Source organism: Ascaphus truei, chromosome 22 (genome assembly GCF_040206685.1).
Source record: "Ascaphus truei isolate aAscTru1 chromosome 22, aAscTru1.hap1, whole genome shotgun sequence".
NCBI lineage: Eukaryota > Metazoa > Chordata > Amphibia > Anura > Ascaphidae > Ascaphus > Ascaphus truei.
Window position 1 is genome coordinate 20115672 of NC_134504.1, and position 26153 is coordinate 20141824.

Here is a 26153-nt window from a genome sequence, read left to right on the forward strand (position 1 = left end):
GAAAAAGTTTGGGAACCACTGCCTTACAGATTGCACGCCATTTGGATGCACCATGCAGGACTTTTAAGGACAGATGGAGTGGTTAACATCAATTTCATTATTCAATTTGTGATTTTTATAGATGAGTACTATTGATAGCACTGTTAGGTTTCCAATGAGGTCACATTAGGGTGCTTTTTAGCATCCCTGCTTGTTACCTTCAGGAGACAGGTGTATTAGTGACTCACATATCACATTTCATCTTTATACCCACTCCGTCATTTATTGTGCCTGTTAGTCCTGCTCAATTATTATGGACATTTATGTTTGAGGTTCCACCATCTCTGGAGCACCCATTTCACCATATACCCATATTCTTGCATTAGCAAGCATGAATTTCAGTTTTTCTCCAGCCTGTACTATCTTATCTGCTCCTTCCTTTCTTCACCAACTTGGTTTAGTCTTTAGATGTTTTCCACACTCCCCAAATTCAACCACCCCTGCTAGTATACACAGCACTTCCCTTTCCTTCTGGATCTAAGCTGTACACTTCAAACAACCAGCACTTAAATCTACCACAAAGATCAATATACGCATTCCATCTATTCACTATTATCAGTTTACACCACGGACACCACTTCTTTTACTGTTAATCTCACATTGCCAGATTGATTAAAATGCTTAATAATTTCTGCCATATTCATTTCAACTGCAAAATAACCAGATATCCGTTCTTGCAAGTTTCAGAGCGATCAAAATATATACAGTACTCACTTAACAAGTATGAGTCCATGCTGGTCGTGGGCAGTGCTCCTCTGTCCAGGCTGGTCGTAGGCAGTGCTCCTCTGTCCAGGCTGGTAGTGGGCAGTGCTCCTCTGTCCAGGCTGGTAGTGGGCAGTGCTCCTCTGTCCAGGCTGGTAGTGGGCGGTGCTCCTCTAAAAAAGGTGTGGAGATAGGACGTTCCTTAATTTATATTTGTTGGATGTCAGCTGTGTCTATAAAATAGAAGTGTAATTAGAATTGTTTTCTTGGACAAATATATAGCATTTAGTTAAAATTTTCAAACCTAAGATTATTAACACAAAACAACCACAAAAGAGTCAGAGAAGACAGGGGCACCAAAACACACATCTGGTCCACCCACAAACAGGAATGCAATTTTAAACACATTAATGGCTCAGGATTGTTATAATATAACCATCTAGCGTACAAAACCCCAATATAAAAGAACCAGATCAACAGCTATAAGATCAGCAACGCCCTTAGTGCAACATAGTAACAAACTGTACAGTGCTATAGTATGAATAAAAAAAAGCAGATACATCTGGTGCTCCCATTTGGCATCCGAGAGGTGGTGTGTGTGTGTGTGTGTGTGTGTGTGTGTGTGTGTGTGTGTGTGTGTGTGTGTGTGTGTGTGTGTGTGTGTGGTGTGTGTGTGTACAGCAGTAATACACGTGACATAATATAAATAACAAATACAAATAACACAGAATGGGAATAAGCGCTTCAAACATAAAAGTAATATTAGGAAAAGGAGACTGTCACGGGAGACCAGTGCTTATCCCACAAAAATACCTGGATCTTTTGATTTAACAAAACGTGAGATAAAATAAATTGTATTTTATTCACACAAGAAACACACAAAGCTTGATTTACAAGATAACACAAAATAACACTTACGGGAATGAGATAAAACAAAATAAATTGTTTCCAGAACGAAAGTCCACAAAATACAGTTTCTAGGTAACAATTCCAAGGAGTGGGATTGATACGCAAACAAGAGACGCGAAACAGTCTTTGGCCCGTTTCTCCGCCGAAAGAAGTATCTTCGTTCTGCACTTGCAGATTTCGTTTACAAGTCCTTAGTTCTAACGAACTTTCGTAGCGGGGTACAATCCTTGGTTACGATGGAATAGTCTCTGTACCGCACGCTATACCTTCAGATGGATCACAGAACACCACAGTTGAACACCAGTCCGATAGCCTGCACTGGCTTATAAAACCCTCCCAAGCCTATCTGGGTAATACACAGCCAATCTTGGCGTGGGAAGCAAATTCCCACCCAATGGCAAGTTTGCAAACAGTTCCTGGGCAAAGGGCTTCACGGTATGCCAAGGGTCATGCACTAACTTCGCACTTAACCCACTTGGCATACCTGACCAAGCCCCATGCACGGCGGCAGAATGTCTACCAATCCCTAGGATGCCCGGCCATCTACTAGGCAGGAAAAGAGTGAGGTGAGTGATCACCCCAATAGCGTTTGCTGCAGAGTATAAATGTTCCCACAACTTGAAGAATGTCTCAATAATGCCAATATATATCCGGAATGTGTAACACAATGATGATATAACAAACAGAGCAAACAAAGTTCAAATGACCTGACCCCTAGTATGGGGGATAGCCTAGCAGTAATGATAGGAGAGGGATGACCGGGGGGGAGGGTCTCTCGACCGGCACCGGACCCCTATAATGTAATAGCCGCACATAAGACCAATCCTCCTGGGGGAGCTTCGTAAATAATGGATAACAAAGTCCACTTACTGCATCTGATGTGTCCGGATATGCGTGCTCATGTCAGGAGCTGTTCGTAGTACACGAAGGAAGAACTTCTCACTGGGAAAGCCCGTAGGGGCAAAATGCGTTAGAGATACTTAGGGGGGCTTTCCCTTTATATTCCTGTTTGCATATGGCTAATTAAAGACTTTTTACCCCAGCGCAGTTCAGCCTTCATTAGCATTTGCCCAGCAGTGCCCGCTGTCCTTTCTTTCTTCCCAGTGAGAAGTTCTTCCTTCATCTACTAGGCAAAATGCTTATATATATTTCCTGACATTTAGCACTTTCCCCAGGTCGGTGTCTTTTGAAGCCCCGGACTTTAGCAGACACTTTGGAGTCAACTCCACAGGGAGTCTCAGAAGTCCGGACTTACATTATACATGACTGATCCCTGACCATAAATGACAATGGTGAATGCTTAATGTATCCGCAGTCCTGCCTGGCTGAAATGTAAATGTCCCGGTTCCTATAACTTTTAAATATTGAACTCTGAGTTACTTCTCATTTATGCCTTTAAATAAATGTTACAGTCTCAAAACTATACTGGATTATATGTCAACCCCCCTAGCACGCTGCATCCCAAAAATGAGAAATCTAGGACCTTCCTGTCATGATAATGTATTGTATGTCTTTATTTATATAGCGCCATTAATGTACATAGCGTTTCACATTAGTAACACATGTGGTAATCGAATAAATAACAGATAATATAAATAACATATCATGGGAATAAGTGCTTTAGACATAAACATAACATTAAGGAAGAGGAGTCCCTGCCCCGAGGAGCTTACAATCTAATTGGTAGGTAGGGAGAATGTACAGAGACAGTAGGAGGGAGTTCTGGTAAGTGCGTCTGCAGGGGGCCAAGCTTTATGTATCATGTGTTCAGAATGTTTACAGTGCTATTCGTATGCTTCTTTAAGCAAGTGTGTCTTAAGGTGGGTCTTAAAGGTGTATAGAGAGGGTGCTAGTCGGGTACTGAGGGGAAGGGCATTCCAGAGGTGTGGGGCAGTCATTGAAAAAGGTTTAAGGCGGGAGAGGGCTTTAGATAAAAAGGGGGTAGAAAGAAGACATCCTTGAGCAGAACGCAAGAGCCGGGATGTAATGAGATACAGCTCAACCCCATTATAGCGCATTCTACTATAACGCAATTTGAGGGTGGACCCCGAAATTACATTTTTTTTTTTTTTTTTTTACAGCACACAGCCACAGGCAGGCACACAGACATAGGCACAGGCAGGCAGGCACACAGCATTACACCCACCCACCCCTACCCCTGGTGGTGCTACTGCTGGGGCATCGTGTGCTGCTGCTGGGGGGGGGGGGGGAGATTGTGTGGGGCTGCTGGGGGGGATCGTGTGGGGCTGCTGGGGGGGGATCGTGTGGGGCTGCTGGGGAAGCAGACAACTTAACCAATTTAGCTTGCCGTTAAGGCTTCCCTTGCTTGTCTGTGGTTACGCAGCGATACTGTGTTGTAATGCCGGGCTCGACCACATAACCACAGGCACGCTTATCCAATTAACCCTTTAGACAGTGCTAGAGGCCCCGTATTCCAGGCGGGCGCCTTTTAGACATTATTACATATTAAAATGACTGCAGCCAGCCCTGGGCTGCAGAACTGACACTCTACAGTCACTTTATCTGACTCAGGGGAACCCAAACGAGCAGAATGCCTTTATTTCACGGCCTGGGTACCCCTTCACCGTCACAGAGACCCTGCCCCGAATAGCTCACTGTCTAACTGATAAATGTTCCTGATACTTTCTCAGGTCCCGCAGTTCAGCTCCATACTGACACTCATGTGGAGTGGCCTCCTATGGCGCTTAGGATGTGGAATGGAATAGAATCTTCTGTGGTGTTTTGTTCAAACAGGGAATACCTCAGAGAAGGTGACAAGAAGCAAACAAAAAACACCGCAATAGTGTATTACCTTGGGGCATGAATGACCATATGGGGCAAGATATACAGAGCATTTATTGGTTAAAACAATTGTAACCTCAATTGACATAAAACATGTATATAATTAATAAACAGTTGACTTTTCTCCTGCTAGAACAAGGAAATCGTTCTCCTGCTAGTTTAAGAATTGTGCTTCCAAGCGCTTGTGCTTTAAGAAGCTACTTTGCTCCGCCGTAGAGTAAAATTGAAATCCTACTCACCATCCATGAGTAGGACATGTACAGTGGTTCGGGGTCTTTTTGCAGGGGTAGCCGCTTGCCATGGGGTGCAGGACGTCCTTTCGATGCGGGAGGAAGTGTTGCGGTCCTCGTGGTTTGCTGCCGACAGAGTAGTTTCACCGTCTCCTCCCGCTGACGTCACCGTCTGGTTTGCACAGCTACGGTGTCCCTGGAAGACCAAGAATCCTCCTACGCGTTTCGAAACTCCTCAATACTGGGTTTCTTCGTCAGAAAGGACGTCCTGCACCCCATGGCAAGCGGCTACCCCTGCAAAAAGACCCCGAACCACTGTACATGTCCTACTCATGGATGGTGAGTAGGATTTCAATTTTACTCTACGGCGGAGCAAAGTAGCTTCTTAAAGCACAAGCGCTTGGAAGCACAATTCTTAAACTAGCAGGAGAACGATTTCCTTGTTCTAGCAGGAGAAAAGTCAACTGTTTATTAATTATATACATGTTTTATGTCAATTGAGGTTACAATTGTTTTAACCAATAAATGCTCTGTATATCTTGCCCCATATGGTCATTCATGCCCCAAGGTAATACACTATTGCGGTGTTTTTTGTTTGCTTCTTGTCACCTTCTCTGAGGTATTCCCTGTTTGAACAAAACACCACAGAAGATTCTATTCCATTCCACATCCTAAGCGCCATAGGAGGCCACTCCACACGAATCTTCTCATCCGGTTGGAAGATACCGGATTTACCTCCCAGGCAGCTCAAGGACTACCTTCACTAACTGTATCACAGGTTTTGTTCCAATATATGTATTGTTTATAACACTGTATTATTCTGTATACACTAGCGCTTATACTGCACTTATTATTTTTCCTCCATACTGACACTGCCTAACTTTTGGTATTTCATACGGTGAGAAGTGGTTAATGCAGAGTAAACAGTGCAGTTACTTCCCTTCACCTTTATAAAGGCTGCTGTCTCCAGCCAAAACATTGCTTTTCTTAAACTTAATAAAATTGGCTGAAATAGTCTGTTGTGCTCTCCTCCCCCTCTACCTTCATATTCTAGGATTATACTATTATATTATTCTGGGATAATATTCAGGAATACCTAATGGAAAACAAAATTATTAGTAATAGTCAGCATGGATTTATGAAGGATAGATCATGCCAAACTAACATTATTTGTTTCTTTGAGGAGGTAAGTTGGAATTTAGACCAGGGTAATGCAGTTGATGTGGTCTACTTAGATTTTGCAAAGGCTTTTGATACGGTTCCACACAAGAGGTTGGTGTACAAAATAAAGAAAATTGGACTCAGTAATAATATATGCACCTGGATTGAAAACTGGTTAAAAGGACAGACAACAGAGGGTTGTCATAAATGGAACTTGTTCAGGTTGGGCTAAAGTAGTGAGTGGAGTACCTCAGGGATCAGTACAGGGACCCCTGCTTTTTAAATTTGTTTATTAATGACCTCGAGGCTGGCATCGATAGCAAAGTCTCCATCTTTGCTGATACTAAATTGTGTATGTAACGATATCAGGGGTAATCAGGCCTAAATAAAAAGGTGTTATACCCAGCTGCTTAAACCCCAACTCGCACTGGGAATGAAGGGGTTAAAAGTATTTGCAATGCACTGCTGTCTTTGCCCTGTCCCAGTCTTCTTAACCCCCATTTGCAGGCTATTCACTGCCTGCTGTAATGAAACTTAATGTAATGCCTGCTATATCCTTTTGAGACACAAGATGGAGTAGTGAGCGCCAAAGCAAGCGCTTATTGAAGCGTGGCAAAAGTTTAAAGAGCCGTTGGTGGAATGGGTATCCATTTCTATCAATACTGAACAAACACTACAAAACATACAATAAACATAAATGTCCTTGGCGCACTATCTGGTGAATAACCTGACAGTTAGGGAAGTCCAATTGGTCCTTGATGATAGGGATATTAAATCCGGAATCCAATCTTTTCTGGAGGTCCTTAGAGGTAGTTGAATCAAATCTGTATTGATATAAAAGACAGAACAACCATTGCGCAGTACTTCTGGTCAAACTTCAACTCCCCCACCGTTGCCAGCTACTTACATAAAAATGATTATAAAAGGGCCTCAAAAGGTATCTTTCACTTCTTCCCCGTCACCTTAATTCTGCTATGTTGCCAGGTGGGATGACTCCTCTGTTAAGAGGGAGGCCTCTCTCCAGCGTGATACCGGAAAATAAGGGAATAGGGCCAATGGTATGATACCGTCACAATTTTAATACAATAAAAACAAGACTATAAATCAGTGCACTCACATGCTTATAGTCCCTATATACGTGGTACAATGTGCCGTCCGCTTGCGTGGCAGGATGCTGGGTTGCTGCAGATAGGGGTGAGATTCAGCGTGTGTCCCCGCTTCGTGGCCTCGATTCGGAGCGCCTCGTCTCACACCGATGATGTCACTGCTCAAGCTCCCCTTTTCCTCCGTGCATGCGTGGACGTAAGCAACGTAACACTGCTACAGAAACTCCACCCTACGCGCGTTTCGTGACTGCTGACGTCACTTCCTCAGGGGCAATGGAGTGTCCATGGTAGTAAGGGCTATTTAAACCCACCGGATTATCAATGCAGGGCTCCCATTGGATATAACCAAATTGGAAACCCCTGCTCATTACGTTGCACAATTAATCAATGTACAATCAAATGATATCATTAATACATGTAAATCAGATATTATAAAATTATAAAACCGCATTAGCACAAAATTAACTCAACAGAAGACAGGTAATTAATGTGTATGCTTATAAAATGAATTCGGAGGGGGTTAACCTATATTGCACAGGGGATTACCCTCTATTGCATCTAATAGAGAACTCAGAGGAAAGATGTTTATTGAGGTTGAGGAATATACTAGCAGATATCTAAACAATATTATATTGATCTATCCATTTTTTTAAAATGAAGCCAGATCAAACTCTATATTGAGTCCTTTTGGGGTCAGAGTTTTTAGAGTATATATCCAGAAGCTTTCGCGTCTGGATATCAGATTTATTTTATCTCCCCCTCTCCAATTTTGCTTTGGGCATTCAATTCCCTTACAGATTAACCCTGCTGGGTTCTGCCCATGCTTCAATCTAAAGTGGTTGGAGACACTATGTGTCTCCAAACCCCGTTTAATATTGAATACATGTTCTGCCAAGCGCCGCTTAAGTGGTCTACCTGTTCGCCCCACATATTGAAGCCCACACGGGCATTCTAACAGATAGACCACAAAAGGGCTCCTGCAGGTGATGAAAGACCTAATTGGGAATGATATACCTGCTATATTTGATTTGAAGTCTTTACATTTTTGACCATATTTGCAGCCTATACATTTATTACATAAAAAGTATCCATTGAGTTCCTTTAACCATGTAGTGTTCCGTGACTTTACCTGGTTAAATGGGCAACTTGGTGAGAGTTTTAATTTAAGGTTGTCAGCCTTTTTAAAAACTATCTGTGGATGCTGGGGTAATATATTTTTTAGCTTCACATCACCAAGTAGGATACTCCAATGCTTTTTAATTATTGTTGTAATTTTATTTGCCATGCCATTATATTTCGTGATGAAAGGAATAAACTCTACCCCATCTTTTTTAATTATGGTCTTTTTATTCATTTGAATTAATTCCTCTCTATTTGTGTTTTTAGCTGCCTCTAGTGCCTTTTTTACCCTATTATGGTTATATTCCCTTTCAAAGAACTTGGTTTTTAGTTCGTTGGCCTGTGTGTTAAATATTGCTTCCTGTGAGCAATTCCGTTTCGTTCGTAGAAACTGGCCTTTGGGAATATTATTTATCCATCTAGGATTATGATTACTCGATGCTAGTAAGTAAGTGTTTGCATCTACTTTCTTATAAAAGGTCTTAGTTTCAATTAATCCATTTTCAATGAATAAGGTTAGGTCTAGAAAATCAATGGTGAGTGGATTTATATTGAAAGTAAATTTTAAATTCATATTATTGTTGTTAAGATACTGTTGGAATTTACCCAAATCCACTTCATTACCACCCCAGATACATAGCACATCGTCGATATAGCGCCTCCATAGCACCAGGTCCGCCCCAAATGGGCTGTTGGAATGGATATAGTTTTCCTCCCACATGCCCATAAATATGTTGGCATAACTAGGGGCGAACCTGGTACCCATGGCAGTGCCACATACCTGGAGGTAGTATTCATTATCGTAATTGAAGAAGTTATGGGTAAGGATATATCTAATCCCTTCTATTATAAATTCCCTAAATCCCGATTCGAGACTATCATCCTGCTCTAACACTCTCCTAATGGCCTCCACACCTTGGTCATGATTGATGACGGTGTATAGAGAGGTCACGTCACACGTGACCCATATATAATGATCCTCCCACTTAAGATCATTTACTATATTTAAAACATGGGTGGTATCTCGAAGATACGATGGTATTTGGGAGACATATTTTTGTAATGCAGAATCAATAAACTGGGACAGATTTGAGGTCATCGACTTAATCCCAGAAATTATTGGGCGACCGGGGGGATTCCAGAGATCCTTGTGGATCTTTGGTATGAAATAGAATATTGGAATCCTTGGCTGTTCAATATCCAAGAATTCCAATTCCCCCTTTGTAATTATACCATCTGTGAATCCCTTATCTAAATATTTATTTAGGGCTAGCTTAAACTTAGCCGTTGGATTACCTGGCAACTTTTGATAGGTCGTGGGATCACTGAGTATTCTCATGGACTCCTTTTTGTAATATGCTGAGTCCATGATTACAATACCGCCCCCCTTGTCTGCTCCTTTGATTACAATTTGAGTATTACTCTCTAGGCTCTTAACAGCATCTATCTCTATTTTGGTCAAGTTGTGTTTATCAAACTTAAACTCGCTGGTGGCCTTCTCTAAATCCTGAATTACCAATTCGGTGAATGTCTCTATAAAATTACCCTTAACATGTTTAGGATAGAAAACAGAAGGTCTTTTAAATTTATTTGGTGGACTCACCTGAATGTTATTTGGATTATTGTTTGCCTGCATAACCTCTCTACTCACCGCATCTTTAAGAAAATATTTTTTGAGTGTTAGTCGTCTGACGAATTTTTGAGTATCTATATATAAATCAAACATGTTAGGTCCCTGGGAGGGGGCAAAATTGAGCCCCTTCGAAAGGACCCTCTCCTCAACTTCGGATATTTGTTGGCTGCTAATATTAAACACATTGCTGACCTCTACCTGTGGCTCGCTTGGTCTGACTTTTTTCTCTTTCCTCCTTCCTCCTCTTTTTCCTCTGAATCCTCTATTCTTTTGCGTCTCGCAGTTCGTGGGGTATCTTTTCTCCCTGTTGGATTGTCTGTCTCGCTGTTTCTCCTCGGGGGGAAGTCGTAATCCCTGTCGTGATCTAAAAAAGACGTTTGATGTTGATTATTTTCATGGTCCCTAGATGGTATATGGTAAGGTCTAAAGCCATTATTTGGTCTAAAAACATCATCATAACCTCTATGTCTTTCTTGTGGTCCATCATGATAGTAGTCATGATGTCCATAACCTCCATGACCGTTGGTATACCCTCCCTGTGGTGGACCTTGGTATCTATAAGGTCCATTCCTATATGGTGCTTGTGGACGAGCTCCAAAAGAGGGGCGTTGTACTGCTCCCTTTTTATTAAGTGGTTTGGGTACTTGGTTACTATCTTTTTTAGATTTTTGTTCCTCCTTAGTTTTTGTTCCCTTGCTGACTGGGGTGGTTTTAGCCTCCGCGGAGGTGATTTCTTCTACAATAAGGACTTTCTTCTCTGATTTCCAGTCTCTCTGTCTATTCTGTTCATAGTCTTTTTTATCCCGTATATATTTTTTCTGTTTTATGTATCTGGGGTGGTAATGAAGTGGATTTGGGTAAATTCCAACAGTATCTTAACAACAATAATATGAATTTAAAATTTACTTTCAATATAAATCCACTCACCATTGATTTTCTAGACCTAACCTTATTCATTGAAAATGGATTAATTGAAACTAAGACCTTTTATAAGAAAGTAGATGCAAACACTTACTTACTAGCATCGAGTAATCATAATCCTAGATGGATAAATAATATTCCCAAAGGCCAGTTTCTACGAACGAAACGGAATTGCTCACAGGAAGCAATATTTAACACACAGGCCAACGAACTAAAAACCAAGTTCTTTGAAAGGGAATATAACCATAATAGGGTAAAAAAGGCACTAGAGGCAGCTAAAAACACAAATAGAGAGGAATTAATTCAAATGAATAAAAAGACCATAATTAAAAAAGATGGGGTAGAGTTTATTCCTTTCATCACGAAATATAATGGCATGGCAAATAAAATTACAACAATAATTAAAAAGCATTGGAGTATCCTACTTGGTGATGTGAAGCTAAAAAATATATTACCCCAGCATCCACAGATAGTTTTTAAAAAGGCTGACAACCTTAAATTAAAACTCTCACCAAGTTGCCCATTTAACCAGGTAAAGTCACGGAACACTACATGGTTAAAGGAACTCAATGGATACTTTTTATGTAATAAATGTATAGGCTGCAAATATGGTCAAAAATGTAAAGACTTCAAATCAAATATAACAGGTATATCATTCCCAATTAGGTCTTTCATCACCTGCAGGAGCCCTTTTGTGGTCTATCTGTTAGAATGCCCGTGTGGGCTTCAATATGTGGGGCGAACAGGTAGACCACTTAAGCGGCGCTTGGCAGAACATGTATTCAATATTAAACGGGGTTTGGAGACACATAGTGTCTCCAACCACTTTAGATTGAAGCATGGGCAGAACCCAGCAGGGTTAATCTGTAAGGGAATTGAATGCCCAAAGCAAAATTGGAGAGGGGGAGATAAAATAAATCTGATATCCAGATGCGAAAGCTTCTGGATATATACTCTAAAAACTCTGACCCCAAAAGGACTCAATATAGAGTTTGATCTGGCTTCATTTTTAAAAAATGGATAGATCAATATAATATTGGTTAGATATCTGCTAGTATATTCCTCAACCTCAATAAACATCTTTCCTCTGAGTTCTCTATTAGATGCAATAGAGGGTAATCCCCTGTGCAATATAGGTTAACCCCCTCCGAATTCATTTTATAAGCATACACATTAATTACCTGTCTTCTGTTGAGTTAATTTTGTGCTAATGCGGTTTTATAATTTTATAATATCTGATTTACATGTATTAATGATATCATTTGATTGTACATTGATTAATTGTGCAACGTAATGAGCAGGGGTTTCCAATTTGGTTATATCCAATGGGAGCCCTGCATTGATAATCCGGTGGGTTTAAATAGCCCTTACTACCATGGACACTCCATTGCCCCTGAGGAAGTGACGTCAGCAGTCACGAAACGCGCGTAGGGTGGAGTTTCTGTAGCAGTGTTACGTTGCTTACGTCCACGCATGCACGGAGGAAAAGGGGAGCTTGAGCAGTGACATCATCGGTGTGAGACGAGGCGCTCCGAATCGAGGCCACGAAGCGGGGACACACGCTGAATCTCACCCCTATCTGCAGCAACCCAGCATCCTGCCACGCAAGCGGACGGCACATTGTACCACGTATATAGGGACTATAAGCATGTGAGTGCACTGATTTATAGTCTTGTTTTTATTGTATTAAAATTGTGACGGTATCATACCATTGGCCCTATTCCCTTATTTTCCGGTATCACGCTGGAGAGAGGCCTCCCTCTTAACAGAGGAGTCATCCCACCTGGCAACATAGCAGAATTAAGGTGACGGGGAAGAAGTGAAAGATACCTTTTGAGGCCCTTTTATAATCATTTTTATGTAAGTAGCTGGCAACGGTGGGGGAGTTGAAGTTTGACCAGAAGTACTGCGCAATGGTTGTTCTGTCTTTTATATCAATACAGATTTGATTCAACTACCTCTAAGGACCTCCAGAAAAGATTGGATTCCGGATTTAATATCCCTATCATCAAGGACCAATTGGACTTCCCTAACTGTCAGGTTATTCACCAGATAGTGCGCCAAGGACATTTATGTTTATTGTATGTTTTGTAGTGTTTGTTCAGTATTGATTGTGCATTCCTTGTGGATAGGTGTGCCATTCTCGTCCATAGGCAGCCACTTCCTCAGTTTAATAATTAGATTGCAGGATTCAGTTCATATTCATTATAAATTCATTTATAGAGGAATTAATAATTAGAGACTTATATATCACAAGTAGGTAGTTAAGTTAGGTTAATAGGTTGAGCGCTTTAGTATATGTTTTAGTTTAGCTTAATATCACCATCACTTGTTTTATCCATCACACATATCAGCAGCCAACCATTATTTAAAATGACACTTTTTTCTAGTCGAGCACTTCGCAGTTGTAATTTAGATAATATTTTTTCAGAGGACACAGAGGTGGAAAATATTGATGTTGACACTGAAACTCTAGACACTCTATTTAATAAAGTAGAAAAACTTCTCACGCAAGAAATGAGGCAGATCTGGGAAGTAGTAGCATTGAAAAAATATTTAGAACAGAAACGGATACCGAGAGGACTGAGGGTCCTCAAAGTACCGACACTTGAGACAGAGAATGAGGAATTCATGAAAGAGTGGAACCATCTCCTTGACTCATGTGCATTTGGTTTAGTGAACCTGTCTATTCAGTATAGAACTAGATCCCTAGATGTTTTGGATAAAGAGATTACAGAAATCCAAGGTAAATTGAGCCACTTCTCTGAACTCAAAGAATACAAAGTATTGGATGAGAAAATTACACAAAGGATTGAAAAACTAGAGAAGGAGGTCATTAGTACAAAACAGAAAAAATATATACGGGATAAAAAAGACTATGAACAGAATAGACAGAGAGACTGGAAATCAGAGAAGAAAGTCCTTATTGTAGAAGAAATCACCTCCGCGGAGGCTAAAACCACCCCAGTCAGCAAGGGAACAAAAACTAAGGAGGAACAAAAATCTAAAAAAGATAGTAACCAAGTACCCAAACCACTTAATAAAAAGGGAGCAGTACAACGCCCCTCTTTTGGAGCTCGTCCACAAGCACCATATAGGAATGGACCTTATAGATACCAAGGTCCACCACAGGGAGGGTATACCAACGGTCATGGAGGTTATGGACATCATGACTACTATCATGATGGACCACAAGAAAGACATAGAGGTTATGATGATGTTTTTAGACCAAATAATGGCTTTAGACCTTACCATATACCATCTAGGGACCATGAAAATAATCAACATCAAACGTCTTTTTTAGATCACGACAGGGATTACGACTTCCCCCCGAGGAGAAACAGCGAGACAGACAATCCAACAGGGAGAAAAGATACCCCACGAACTGCGAGACGCAAAAGAATAGAGGATTCAGAGGAAAAAGAGGAGGAAGGAGGAAAGAGAAAAAAGTCAGACCAAGCGAGCCACAGGTAGAGGTCAGCAATGTGTTTAATATTAGCAGCCAACAAATATCCGAAGTTGAGGAGAGGGTCCTTTCGAAGGGGCTCAATTTTGCCCCCTCCCAGGGACCTAACATGTTTGATTTATATATAGATACTCAAAAATTCGTCAGACGACTAACACTCAAAAAATATTTTCTTAAAGATGCGGTGAGTAGAGAGGTTATGCAGGCAAACAATAATCCAAATAACATTCAGGTGAGTCCACCAAATAAATTTAAAAGACCTTCTGTTTTCTATCCTAAACATGTTAAGGGTAATTTTATAGAGACATTCACCGAATTGGTAATTCAGGATTTAGAGAAGGCCACCAGCGAGTTTAAGTTTGATAAACACAACTTGACCAAAATAGAGATAGATGCTGTTAAGAGCCTAGAGAGTAATACTCAAATTGTAATCAAAGGAGCAGACAAGGGGGGCGGTATTGTAATCATGGACTCAGCATATTACAAAAAGGAGTCCATGAGAATACTCAGTGATCCCACGACCTATCAAAAGTTGCCAGGTAATCCAACGGCTAAGTTTAAGCTAGCCCTAAATAAATATTTAGATAAGGGATTCACAGATGGTATAATTACAAAGGGGGAATTGGAATTCTTGGATATTGAACAGCCAAGGATTCCAATATTCTATTTCATACCAAAGATCCACAAGGATCTCTGGAATCCCCCCGGTCGCCCAATAATTTCTGGGATTAAGTCGATGACCTCAAATCTGTCCCAGTTTATTGATTCTGCATTACAAAAATATGTCTCCCAAATACCATCGTATCTTCGAGATACCACCCATGTTTTAAATATAGTAAATGATCTTAAGTGGGAGGATCATTATATATGGGTCACGTGTGACGTGACCTCTCTATACACCGTCATCAATCATGACCAAGGTGTGGAGGCCATTAGGAGAGTGTTAGAGCAGGATGATAGTCTCGAATCGGGATTTAGGGAATTTATAATAGAAGGGATTAGATATATCCTTACCCATAACTTCTTCAATTACGATAATGAATACTACCTCCAGGTATGTGGCACTGCCATGGGTACCAGGTTCGCCCCTAGTTATGCCAACATATTTATGGGCATGTGGGAGGAAAACTATATCCATTCCAACAGCCCATTTGGGGCGGACCTGGTGCTATGGAGGCGCTATATCGACGATGTGCTATGTATCTGGGGTGGTAATGAAGTGGATTTGGGTAAATTCCAACAGTATCTTAACAACAATAATATGAATTTAAAATTTACTTTCAATATAAATCCACTCACCATTGATTTTCTAGACCTAACCTTATTCATTGAAAATGGATTAATTGAAACTAAGACCTTTTATAAGAAAGTAGATGCAAACACTTACTTACTAGCATCGAGTAATCATAATCCTAGATGGATAAATAATATTCCCAAAGGCCAGTTTCTACGAACGAAACGGAATTGCTCACAGGAAGCAATATTTAACACACAGGCCAACGAACTAAAAACCAAGTTCTTTGAAAGGGAATATAACCATAATAGGGTAAAAAAGGCACTAGAGGCAGCTAAAAACACAAATAGAGAGGAATTAATTCAAATGAATAAAAAGACCATAATTAAAAAAGATGGGGTAGAGTTTATTCCTTTCATCACGAAATATAATGACATGGCAAATAAAATTACAACAATAATTAAAAAGCATTGGAGTATCCTACTTGGTGATGTGAAGCTAAAAAATATATTACCCCAGCATCCACAGATAGTTTTTAAAAAGGCTGACAACCTTAAATTAAAACTCTCACCAAGTTGCCCATTTAACCAGGTAAAGTCACGGAACACTACATGGTTAAAGGAACTCAATGGATACTTTTTATGTAATAAATGTATAGGCTGCAAATATGGTCAAAAATGTAAAGACTTCAAATCAAATATAACAGGTATATCATTCCCAATTAGGTCTTTCATCACCTGCAGGAGCCCTTTTGTGGTCTATCTGTTAGAATGCCCGTGTGGGCTTCAATATGTGGGGCGAACAGGTAGACCACTTAAGCGGCGCTTGGCAGAACATGTATTCAATATTAAACGGGGTTTGGAGACACATAGTGTCTCCAACCACTTTAGATTGAAGCATGGGCAGAACCCAGCAGGGTTAATCTGTAAGGGAATTGAATGCCCAAAGCAAAATTGGAGAGGGGGAGATAAAATAAATCTGATATCCAGACGCGAAAGCTTCTGGATATATACTCTAAAAACTCTGACCCCAAAAGGACTCAATATAGAGTTTGATCTGGCTTCATTTTAAAAAAATGGATAGATCAATATAATATTGGTTAGATATCTGCTAGTATATTCCTCAACCTCAATAAACATCTTTCCTCTGAGTTCTCTATTAGATGCAATAGAGGGTAATCCCCTGTGCAATATAGGTTAACCCCCTCCGAATTCATTTTATAAGCATACACATTAATTACCTGTCTTCTGTTGAGTTAATTTTGTGCTAATGCGGTTTTATAATTTTATAATATCTGATTTACATGTATTAATGATATCATTTGATTGTACATTGATTAATTGTGCAACGTAATGAGCAGGGGTTTCCAATTTGGTTATATCCAATGGGAGCCCTGCATTGATAATCCGGTGGGTTTAAATAGCCCTTACTACCATGGACACTCCATTGCCCCTGAGGAAGTGACGTCAGCAGTCACGAAACGCGCGTAGGGTGGAGTTTCTGTAGCAGTGTTACGTTGCTTACGTCCACGCATGCACGGAGGAAAAGGGGAGCTTGAGCAGTGACATCATCGGTGTGAGACGAGGCGCTCCGAATCGAGGCCACGAAGCGGGGACACACGCTGAATCTCACCCCTATCTGCAGCAACCCAGCATCCTGCCACGCAAGCGGACGGCACATTGTACCACGTATATAGGGACTATAAGCATGTGAGTGCACTGATTTATAGTCTTGTTTTTATTGTATTAAAATTGTGACGGTATCATACCATTGGCCCTATTCCCTTATTTTCCGGTATCACGCTGGAGAGAGGCCTCCCTCTTAACAGAGGAGTCATCCCACCTGGCAACATAGCAGAATTAAGGTGACGGGGAAGAAGTGAAAGATACCTTTTGAGGCCCTTTTATAATCATTTTTATGTAAGTAGCTGGCAACGGTGGGGGAGTTGAAGTTTGACCAGAAGTACTGCGCAATGGTTGTTCTGTCTTTTATATCAATACAGATTTGATTCAACTACCTCTAAGGACCTCCAGAAAAGATTGGATTCCGGATTTAATATCCCTATCATCAAGGACCAATTGGACTTCCCTAACTGTCAGGTTATTCACCAGATAGTGCGCCAAGGACATTTATGTTTATTGTATGTTTTGTAGTGTTTGTTCAGTATTGATTGTGCATTCCTTGTGGATAGGTGTGCCATTCTCGTCCATAGGCAGCCACTTCCTCAGTTTAATAATTAGATTGCAGGATTCAGTTCATATTCATTATAAATTCATTTATAGAGGAATTAATAATTAGAGACTTATATATCACAAGTAGGTAGTTAAGTTAGGTTAATAGGTTGAGCGCTTTAGTATATGTTTTAGTTTAGCTTAATATCACCATCATCCATTTCTATCAGTTTGACCCTGTAACCATAAGTCAATTGAATAAGTGGCTTGCGGTTAAGTTCTGAAGGGTTTTACCGATAGAATGTATCCGTGCCTTGTTAGCCCCGTAACTTGAAAGGCGGAAAGTCAATTGTCGTGGGAGCCGTCAATTGACCCGAGAATTCAGTGAACTTGGCTCCCACAAGCCAGCATTTCATTTAAGGGGGCTAACTCGAGAACGGAGTAACCCAGCACCCTGGTTTTTGGTGTGCAAGTGTAAATAAAACACGAAGATACATATACAAATTACAGTGATAGTACACCAAGAACATGAAGTTTGAATAAAGTGTGTAAAACTGTGATTTTAAAAATGTACAGGCAGGAACTGTTTTTTCTATCAGCCCGGGAAAAATCCTCTGACATGTAAATGTGCTAGGGGTGAATGAGCTGAGGGTATTTTCTTCCTGGCACTTCAAAAGGGGTCCCGCTGAGCCGGCGACCCTCAGTCTAAAGAAGTGACAGGGATGAAAGACCTCAGAGCAGCATAATGTATACATGGCCGTCTCCTGATAAGTACCAGATCCTGGGCCATTGACACCCTGGGGCCAAACCCCAGACTCAGGGGCACCAGAAAAAGGGTGTATTGCAGGTATGCAAAGTTGCATAGGTGTCAAGCTGACATGTGCTTTGCAAACCGAAAGGTCTTTTTGTCCGGTTTTACAAACTGCGGGCAAAGCGGCCATTATTGGGGAAAGTGTTCCCATGGCGGGGCGTGGGTGCACATGTTAAAGGTATCCTAGAACAGTCTATAACAGTGCCCACTGAACTATCCCTAGTGTTTTTTTTATTCTTGTTGTCGAGAGAAATCAAGAAACCAACTATGATGCAACTACCCTTCACGCAGGACTTCGTTCAAAGCAAAGCGGTAACGGTTCCAGTATGCAAGGGGTTAATACCATCGCAACCAAGCATTTACCCCAAACTACGGAATTAGTCAGCCCTGGGGACTTCTGAACGAATGTTTAGGAGATACTTTGATTTGGCCAAGATATCAGATCGGCAAGTTGCGATCTAGCCACGGGACCTTTAAACAAAGACTGCATTTCTTGCTCTTTCGTGAAAGGGACAATTTATTTTGTTCCTCCATCGCAGTAAGTGTTGTTTTAAGTGTATTCTGAAGTTGTCGTGTTTGTCTATTAAGGAAATAAATCACAAATTTATTTTGCTCCTTGTTCTGTTCAATCAAGTACCCAGAAATATAAAAAGTGTTGGCAAAGTTGTGTCCACCGTGACAGTGTAAGGTAATAGAATCAGAGCAGGATGTAATTTCTCTTCAGAAGGACTTGGAGAGACTGGAAACGTGCGCAGGTAAATGGCAGATGAGGTTTAATACAGATAAATGTAAGGTTTCGACTTACACATTTAATGGATAAATATTGGGGGAATCCTTGATGGAGAAGGATTTAAACGTGCTTGTAAACAGCAGGCTTAGCAATAGTGCCCAAAGTCATGCAGTAGCTACAAAGACAAACAAGATCTCATCTTGCATCAAACGGGCAATGGATGAAAGGGAAGTAAACATAATTATGCCCCTTTACAAAGCATTAGTAAGACCACACCTTGAATATGGAGTACAATTTTGGGCACCAATCCTAAGAAAAGACATTATAGAACTAGAGAGAGTGCAGAGAAGAGCCACCAAATTATTAAAGGGGATGGACAATCTAACTTATGAGGAGAGGCTAGCTAAATTAGATTTATTTACATTAGAAAAGAGGCGTCTAAGAGGGGATATGATAACTATATACAAATATATTCAGGGACAATACAAAATAACTATTCATCCCAAGGGCAGTACAAAAGGACTCGGGGACATCCCTTTAGTTTGGAGGAAAGGAGATTTCACCAGCAACAAAGGAAAGGGTTCTTTACAGTAAGAGCAGTTAAAATGTGGAATTCATTACCCATAGAGACTGTGATGGCAGATACAATAGATTTGTTCAAAAAAAGTTGGACATCTTTTTAGAAAGGAAAAGTATACAGGGATATACCAAATAAGTATACATGGGAAGGATGTTGATCCAGGGATTAATCCGATTGCCAATTCTTGGAGTCAGGAAGGAATTTATTTTTCCCGTTATGAGATATCATTTGATATGACTGGGGTTTTTTGTTTGCCTTCCTCTGGATCAATAAGTAAGCATAGATATAGGATAAAGTATCTATTGTTTAAATTTCGCATAGGTTGAACTTGATGGACTTGCATCTTTTTTCTACTATGTAACTATGTATGTATGGGCCTGGGGGAGAAGGGGAAAATGTATGAGACTGGGGGTGAGGATTACCTAAAGGGCTGCAGACAGCTGTGGAGCGGCCTTCACAAGTCACGTGGGGTCCTTGGACGGCTTTGGTACCACCAGCCCTGCGAGAGAGGCCTGTGAAGGATGCAGGTAGATGTAGATTTGGTCTCTCTCCCTCTACCCTAAAAATCTTGACCCGTTACCCTAAAAACCCTAAAATGTACCCACTACTCCAAGGAAGAAGCGGCCGGCAGTGGAGAGTGTCACGGGAGACCAATGCTTTTAACACCTTAATTACCCGGATCCTTTGAGCAAAGCAAGAGAAAATAAATTGTAATTTATTTACACAATGAACATACACAGCTCGATTTACAATTACAGCAACAAAAATACACTTACTAGTTACGATGTTAAGTCTTGTTACAGGATGGAACTTAGATGGAACTAAGATGGATCTGTTACCTGATGGCTCTGTCCTGGGACCTCTTCTCTTTTCTCTGTACACACTCTCTCTAGGTGACCTAATAACATCTTTTGGGTTTAATTATCACCTCTATGCCGACGACACACAAATATACTTTCCAACACCTGACCTTACACCTGCTGTACAAACCAAAGTTTCTGAATGTCTCTCTGCTATATCATCCTGGATGGCCCTCCGACACCTTAAACTCAACATGGCTAAAACAGAGCTCCTCATACTTCCTCCCAAACCTGGCCCTACTACCTCCTTCCACATTACTGTTGGAACTACAATCATTCACCCAGTAGCCCAAGCACGCTGCCTAGGGGTCACATTCGACTCCTCTCTCACATTCGCCCCTCACATTCAAAACATTTCTAAAACTTGTCGCTTTTTCCTCCGCAATATAACTAAGATACGCCCTTTCCTCTGTTGTTCGACTGCTAAAACTCTGACTCAGGCCCTCATTCTCTCCCGTCTTGATTACTGTAACCTCCTGCTGTCCGGCCTTCCTGCCTCTCACCTGTCTCCCCTACAATCTATCCTAAATGCTGCTGCCAGAATCACTCTACTCTTTCCTAGATCTGTCTCAGCATCTCCCCTCATGAAATCCCTCTCCTGGCTTCCGATCAAATCCCGCATCTCACACTCCATTCTTCTCCTCACTTTTAAAGCTTTACATTCTTCTGCCCCTCCTTACATCTCATCCCTAATTTCTCGGTATGCACCATCCAGACTCTTGCGTTCTTCTCAAGGATGTCTTCTTTCTACCCCCTTTGTATCTAAAGCCCTCTCCCGCCTTAAACCTTTTTCACTGACTGCCCCACACCTCTGGAATGCCCTTCCCCTCAGTACCCGACTAGCACCCTCTCTATCCACCTCTAAGACCCACCTTAAGACACACTTGCTTAAAGAAGCATATGAATAGCACTGTGGATATTCTAAACACGATACATAATGCTTGGCCCCCTGCAGACGCACTTACCAGAACTCCCTCCTACTGTCTCTGTACGTTCTCCCTACCTACCAATTAGACTGTAAGCTCCTCGGGGCAGGGACTCCTCTTCCGAAATGTTACTTTTATGTCTAAAGCACTTATTCCCATGATCTGTTATTTATATTATCTGTTATTTATTTGATTACCACATGTATTACTACTGTGAAGCGCTATGTACACTAATGGCGCTATATAAATAAAGACATACAATACAATACAATGGGCTGCACGGATTATAGGGTTAAAACTCCCTATACCTAACCTGCCAATCACTGCATGGGAATAAATTATCCCACCTATCCTGGAGTTTTGCCAGTCTTGTGTAGTTTGGCAGAGGGAGCTTCAGCATAGCAACTGGGCATGTGTGACAAACGCCATCTCTCCCACTTGTCACTTAACATATGGGATCCTGCCCCTCTTACCCGACGCCGTTCACTCTGGGCAGAGGGACAATTTACCAGATGGCTTACTGAAGTTCTCTTCCTTCATCCCTCTTTGCTAACAAAAGGTTCAACACCTCCACGTCCTGGATCGCCTTTGAAGCTTAGGGGCGGAGTAGACATTGCTACCATGCAAAGGGATTTTCATCTACACTGAATGACTTTCTCTGACATCACTTTAAACGTATAAATCTTGGGAAACTTGTATTCATCAATTTTTATAATGCTTTATAAAAATTGCGTGAACCTTTTTAAATGATTTTACCTGACCAGCAATCGCAGCGAAATTCCACTTGCTAGGACATTCCTAGCAGAAGTTAGCTAAAAGCTATTCGCTGGGCTTCTGGCTTTTAAAACCCTTTTTCCTTTGCACGGTTTACAGGGAACCACCGTTGCAATAACCCATACATTTCAAAAACATGATATGATTCTCACCACCTTTATCCCTGGTGGGAGAGACAGTTTTTAATTCAATTACAGTCATTACTGGGTCACAGAGCTGACACTATACTTTAACTCTCTTCACCTTATACCTGGTGAGATGTACGGAACCCCCCACTGGGTTCTGGGGTTTGGGCATATACCGGGACCTATAATGCAACCCAGATCCCTGCCCGGTCTTACTGCCCTGGTCTGTGCTGAAGCAGGGAGATTTGGGGTTGAGCTGCAAACTGCTTTTTAGGGAGGATTTTATCCGGTGGTCTATGTTCCTCATGTCCTCAGTACATGATTCGGGGTAACCCGCAAAACTGGCCTCCTTCTACCCAAACACAACCCGACAACATTTTACTGTAAAATCACCCCTGAAACTCACGCCCTGAACATCTCCGCTGGTTGGCACTCCTGGAACAGTAAAACCACACATCCATCTTTATTATTACACATCCAACCACATGCCATGATTGGGTTGAAGAGCTGACACTCACAATTCCCCAATATGGCTCAAGGGCACCCAGCCAGGCCAAATACCTTTATTAATGGCCTGGGTACCGCTTCACCGTCACAGAGGGTCTATCTACAGCGACCTGGCCATGCACCAATACAGTCTGGTTATATTCTGTGCATACACCGCCCCAGAGTGTATAACCAGGCGGCCCTACTCACCGCCCCAGATCGTATAACCAAACCGCACTATACACCAGCACATAATATAACCTTAGAGTAGTCTCAGGGAGGGGGAAGAGGGGATGACAGAGGGGCACACAAGGCAGGGGGGTGATTGCCCCTATCTGGAGGGGGGGGGGCTGATCTCTTCTCCCTCTGGGGGGGCCACACAGGCAGGGTGGGGGCAGAAGGGGGGCCACACAGGCGGGGTGGGGGCAGAAGGGGGGCCACACAGGCGGGGTGGGGGCAGAAGGGGGGCCACACAGGCGGGGTGGGGGCAGAAGGGGGGCCACACAGGCAGGGTGGGGGCAGAAGGGGGGCCACACAGGCAGGGTGGGGGCAGAAGGGGGGCCACACAGGCAGGGTGGGGGCAGAAGGGGGGCCACACAGGCAGGGTGGGGGCAGAAGGGGGGCCACACAGGCAGGGTGGGGGCAGAAGGGGGGCCACACAGGCAGGGTGGGGGCAGAAGGGGGGCCACACAGGCAGGGTGGGGGCAGAAGGGGGGCCACACAGGCAGGGTGGGGGCAGAAGGGGGGCCACACAGGCAGGGTGGGAGCAGAAGGGGGGCCACACAGGCAGGGTGGGGGCAGAAGGGGGGCCACACAGGCAGGGTGGGGGCAGAAGGGGGGCCACACAGGCAGGGTGGGGGCAGAAGGGGGGCCACACAGGCAGGGTGGGGGCAGAAGGGGGGCCACACAGGCGGGGTGGGGGCAGAAGGGGGGACACAGGCAGGGTGGGGGCAGAAGGGGGGCCACACAGGCGGGGTGGAGGCAGAAGGGGGAACACACCGGCGGGGTGGAGGCAGAAGGGGGGACACACCGGCGGGGTGGAGGCAGAGGGGGGGGGACACCGGCGGGGTGGAGGCAGAAGGGGGGACACACCGGCGAGGTGGGGGGAAATAGGGGGGAGGCGCAGAAGGGGACACATGGACGGGCACAGTTGGGTTATTGTCCCTACCTTGGCCCACCGGAGCATGTGAGCTCTCCACAGAGTGACACGCACCTTGCTTGGTTGCTTCTGCCTCTATGATCTCTCTGATGCAGTCGGATCTCTGGTTCACTTTCTATTTTTTTCAATGGTCTGATTTCCAGGGAGTGGAGACACTCACTACATCCGGGTCAAACCTCTATATCCTACTTGCGCATGCTCACACTAAGTGGATCATGGGAATTGTAGTTTTTATATACTTCAGTACAGATAGTGTCACATACTGTGCAGATTAGAGACAAGACAGTAAAATTTCCCAGAATCTGTGCCAGGGAAAGATAGTTTATCCTGCATATAGATGTGTATATTCCTGTTGGACCTGGATATGATAACATAACCCCTGAGTCTGTAAGACAGCTAAAGTACTGCACATTTATACATACACCTGTTCTCTGTCACAGACGGCTGGGGCAGCACAGACAGGGCTGTTGGTTTTGTCTTTGAAATGCAGATTGTCCTGATTTTATCATTTCCCCGCACAGCCCCCCTGCTCCCCACATAGAGCCCCCTCCTCCCCACACAGAACCCCCCCCCCCCCCCCCCCCCCCACTGCTCCCCACACAGAACTCCCGAGGGTTTGTCACTAAGCCCTCCTGCTCTCCACACAGACCCCCCCCCCCCTTTTTCCCCCACACAGAGCCCCTTGAGTCTGACACAGCCCTCTGCTCCCCACACATAGTCAGGTGACTTGTCCAAAAATACTGGACACAATGGTAAAAAATGCGACCCCTCCACCCATACATATAAAAAAAATAACCCCACGCCCACCGAATACATATAAAAAAATACCCCCACTCCCTCCAAATACATATAAAAAAATACCCCCACTCCCCCCGAATACATATAAAAAAATACCCCCACGCCCCTGAATACATATAAAAATATCCCACGCCCCCCCCGAATACATATAAAAAATACACCCAAGCCCCCGAATACATATAAAAAATACGCCCACGCCCCCCGCATACATATACAAAAAAAACTCACTTCCCCAATACATATACAAAATACTCCCACCTCCCCAATACATATACAGATTACCCCCACCTCCCCAATACTTATACAAAATACCCCCACGTCCCCAATATATATCAAATTCAGACTTATCTTGGGAATGGTGTCAGGTCGGGACCGGTGGCTGCGGGGGGGCTGGTGGCTGCGGAAGGGCGGATGCGGTGGCTTCCTGATGGCCGGAACTCACCTCAGCCTTCTACATCTGGCACTTGGGAGTTGCGGTCCCACGGTGGTTCCACTGCGCACGCTCGGGCGACGTGCGATCTGCCTGCCTCTCCAGATCCTTCCCCAGTCTCCGCCCCCGCTCCGAAGATGGACATGCGTGGTGCGCGAGTGGCCCGCGATTGAGTCGCCATCCCTTGACGTCAGTGACGCGTGCTAGACAGGTTCCCTCTGGACCCGCCTCCAGGCTCTGTTCCCGATCTGATGACGGGCATGCACGGTGAGTGAGTGTCGCACGATCGGATTGCCACCTCCTGACGTCGGTGATGCGCACATGACAAAACTCCACCCCCAGACCTAATCGGGCTGCACAATAGGGCGCACCTGCGCGACCCAGCAGCCTATCCGCTCGTTCCATTTTGTTACGCTCCATTTCCCATTGGAGGAAGGCTCCTTAAATACCTGTTCAGCCCAGACACCCAATGCTGAGCATAACCTTACTGTGTGACGCCGTGCCTTGCTGCATTCCTGCCTTGTTCCCTGTTTATCCTGCCTTGTGCCCTTCCTTGTGCCTGATCTCTCTGCTGCCTGACCCCTGCTTCGTTCACTGGACTCCGCATCTCTCCAACTCTGACCCGGCTTACGTACGACCATCCTGATCTCTACAACCCTGATCTCGGCTATCCTCCAACGACTACTCTCCACTTTCCAATCCAGAACTTGGCAAAGTACCCCAACGATCCGCTACTCTCCAATCCAGACCCGGCAAGTATAACAACTACTCTACCTTCCATACTCCCGACACGGCTTGCAAGACCAATCTCCTCGGCGCGCCCACGTGGCTGTGAGTTGGCGTTTCTCAATTCCCTACCTCAGCCCCGCGGTTGAGCTTCGTTTGTGGTGACCTACGCGTTACAGTATGATCAGCCACACAAACTTCAACCCCGCTGAGGTAGGAAGAGTCCTGAGCACGCACGCCAACGTCATGTCCAAT

At 43.3% G+C, this 26153-nt stretch overlaps 2 protein-coding genes across 13 annotated transcripts in view; one reads left to right on the forward strand and one right to left on the reverse strand.

Annotated features, from left to right (window-relative positions):
* Nucleotides 1–26153, reverse strand: part of LOC142472489 (uncharacterized) — a 377773-nt gene that overhangs the window by 44107 nt on the left and 307513 nt on the right. The window contains exons 1-4 of one of the 12 annotated variants that reach the window (XM_075579541.1): nucleotides 23954–24098; nucleotides 9900–10065; nucleotides 6571–6667; nucleotides 754–974 (exon numbers count right to left, since the gene is read on the reverse strand). The exons of 3 other annotated variants lie outside the window; for them this stretch is intronic. In XM_075579541.1, the coding sequence (XP_075435656.1) occupies nucleotides 754–772 (19 nt within the window). In that variant the 5' untranslated portion in view covers nucleotides 773–974; nucleotides 6571–6667; nucleotides 9900–10065; nucleotides 23954–24098. Of the gene's footprint in view, nucleotides 1–753; nucleotides 975–6570; nucleotides 9725–9893; nucleotides 10066–20036; nucleotides 20127–23953; nucleotides 24111–26153 lie in introns of those variants that run through there. 8 more of the 12 variants (XM_075579540.1, XR_012789730.1, XR_012789729.1 and 5 more) reach the window with 8 other exon arrangements.
* LOC142472487 (uncharacterized) lies at nucleotides 13931–17701 on the forward strand. The gene is made up of 2 exons (XM_075579534.1): nucleotides 13931–14092; nucleotides 14268–17701. Exon 2 carries the CDS (start codon nucleotides 14288–14290, stop codon nucleotides 16391–16393), a length of 2106 nt encoding a protein of 701 aa, XP_075435649.1. The 5' UTR covers nucleotides 13931–14092; nucleotides 14268–14287; the 3' UTR covers nucleotides 16394–17701.

Excerpts from the sequence above, each read along its gene's own strand:
- LOC142472487 (XM_075579534.1), top strand. The coding sequence starts at position 14,288 with ATGCAGGCAAACAATAATCCAAATAACATTCAGGTGAGTCCACCAAAT.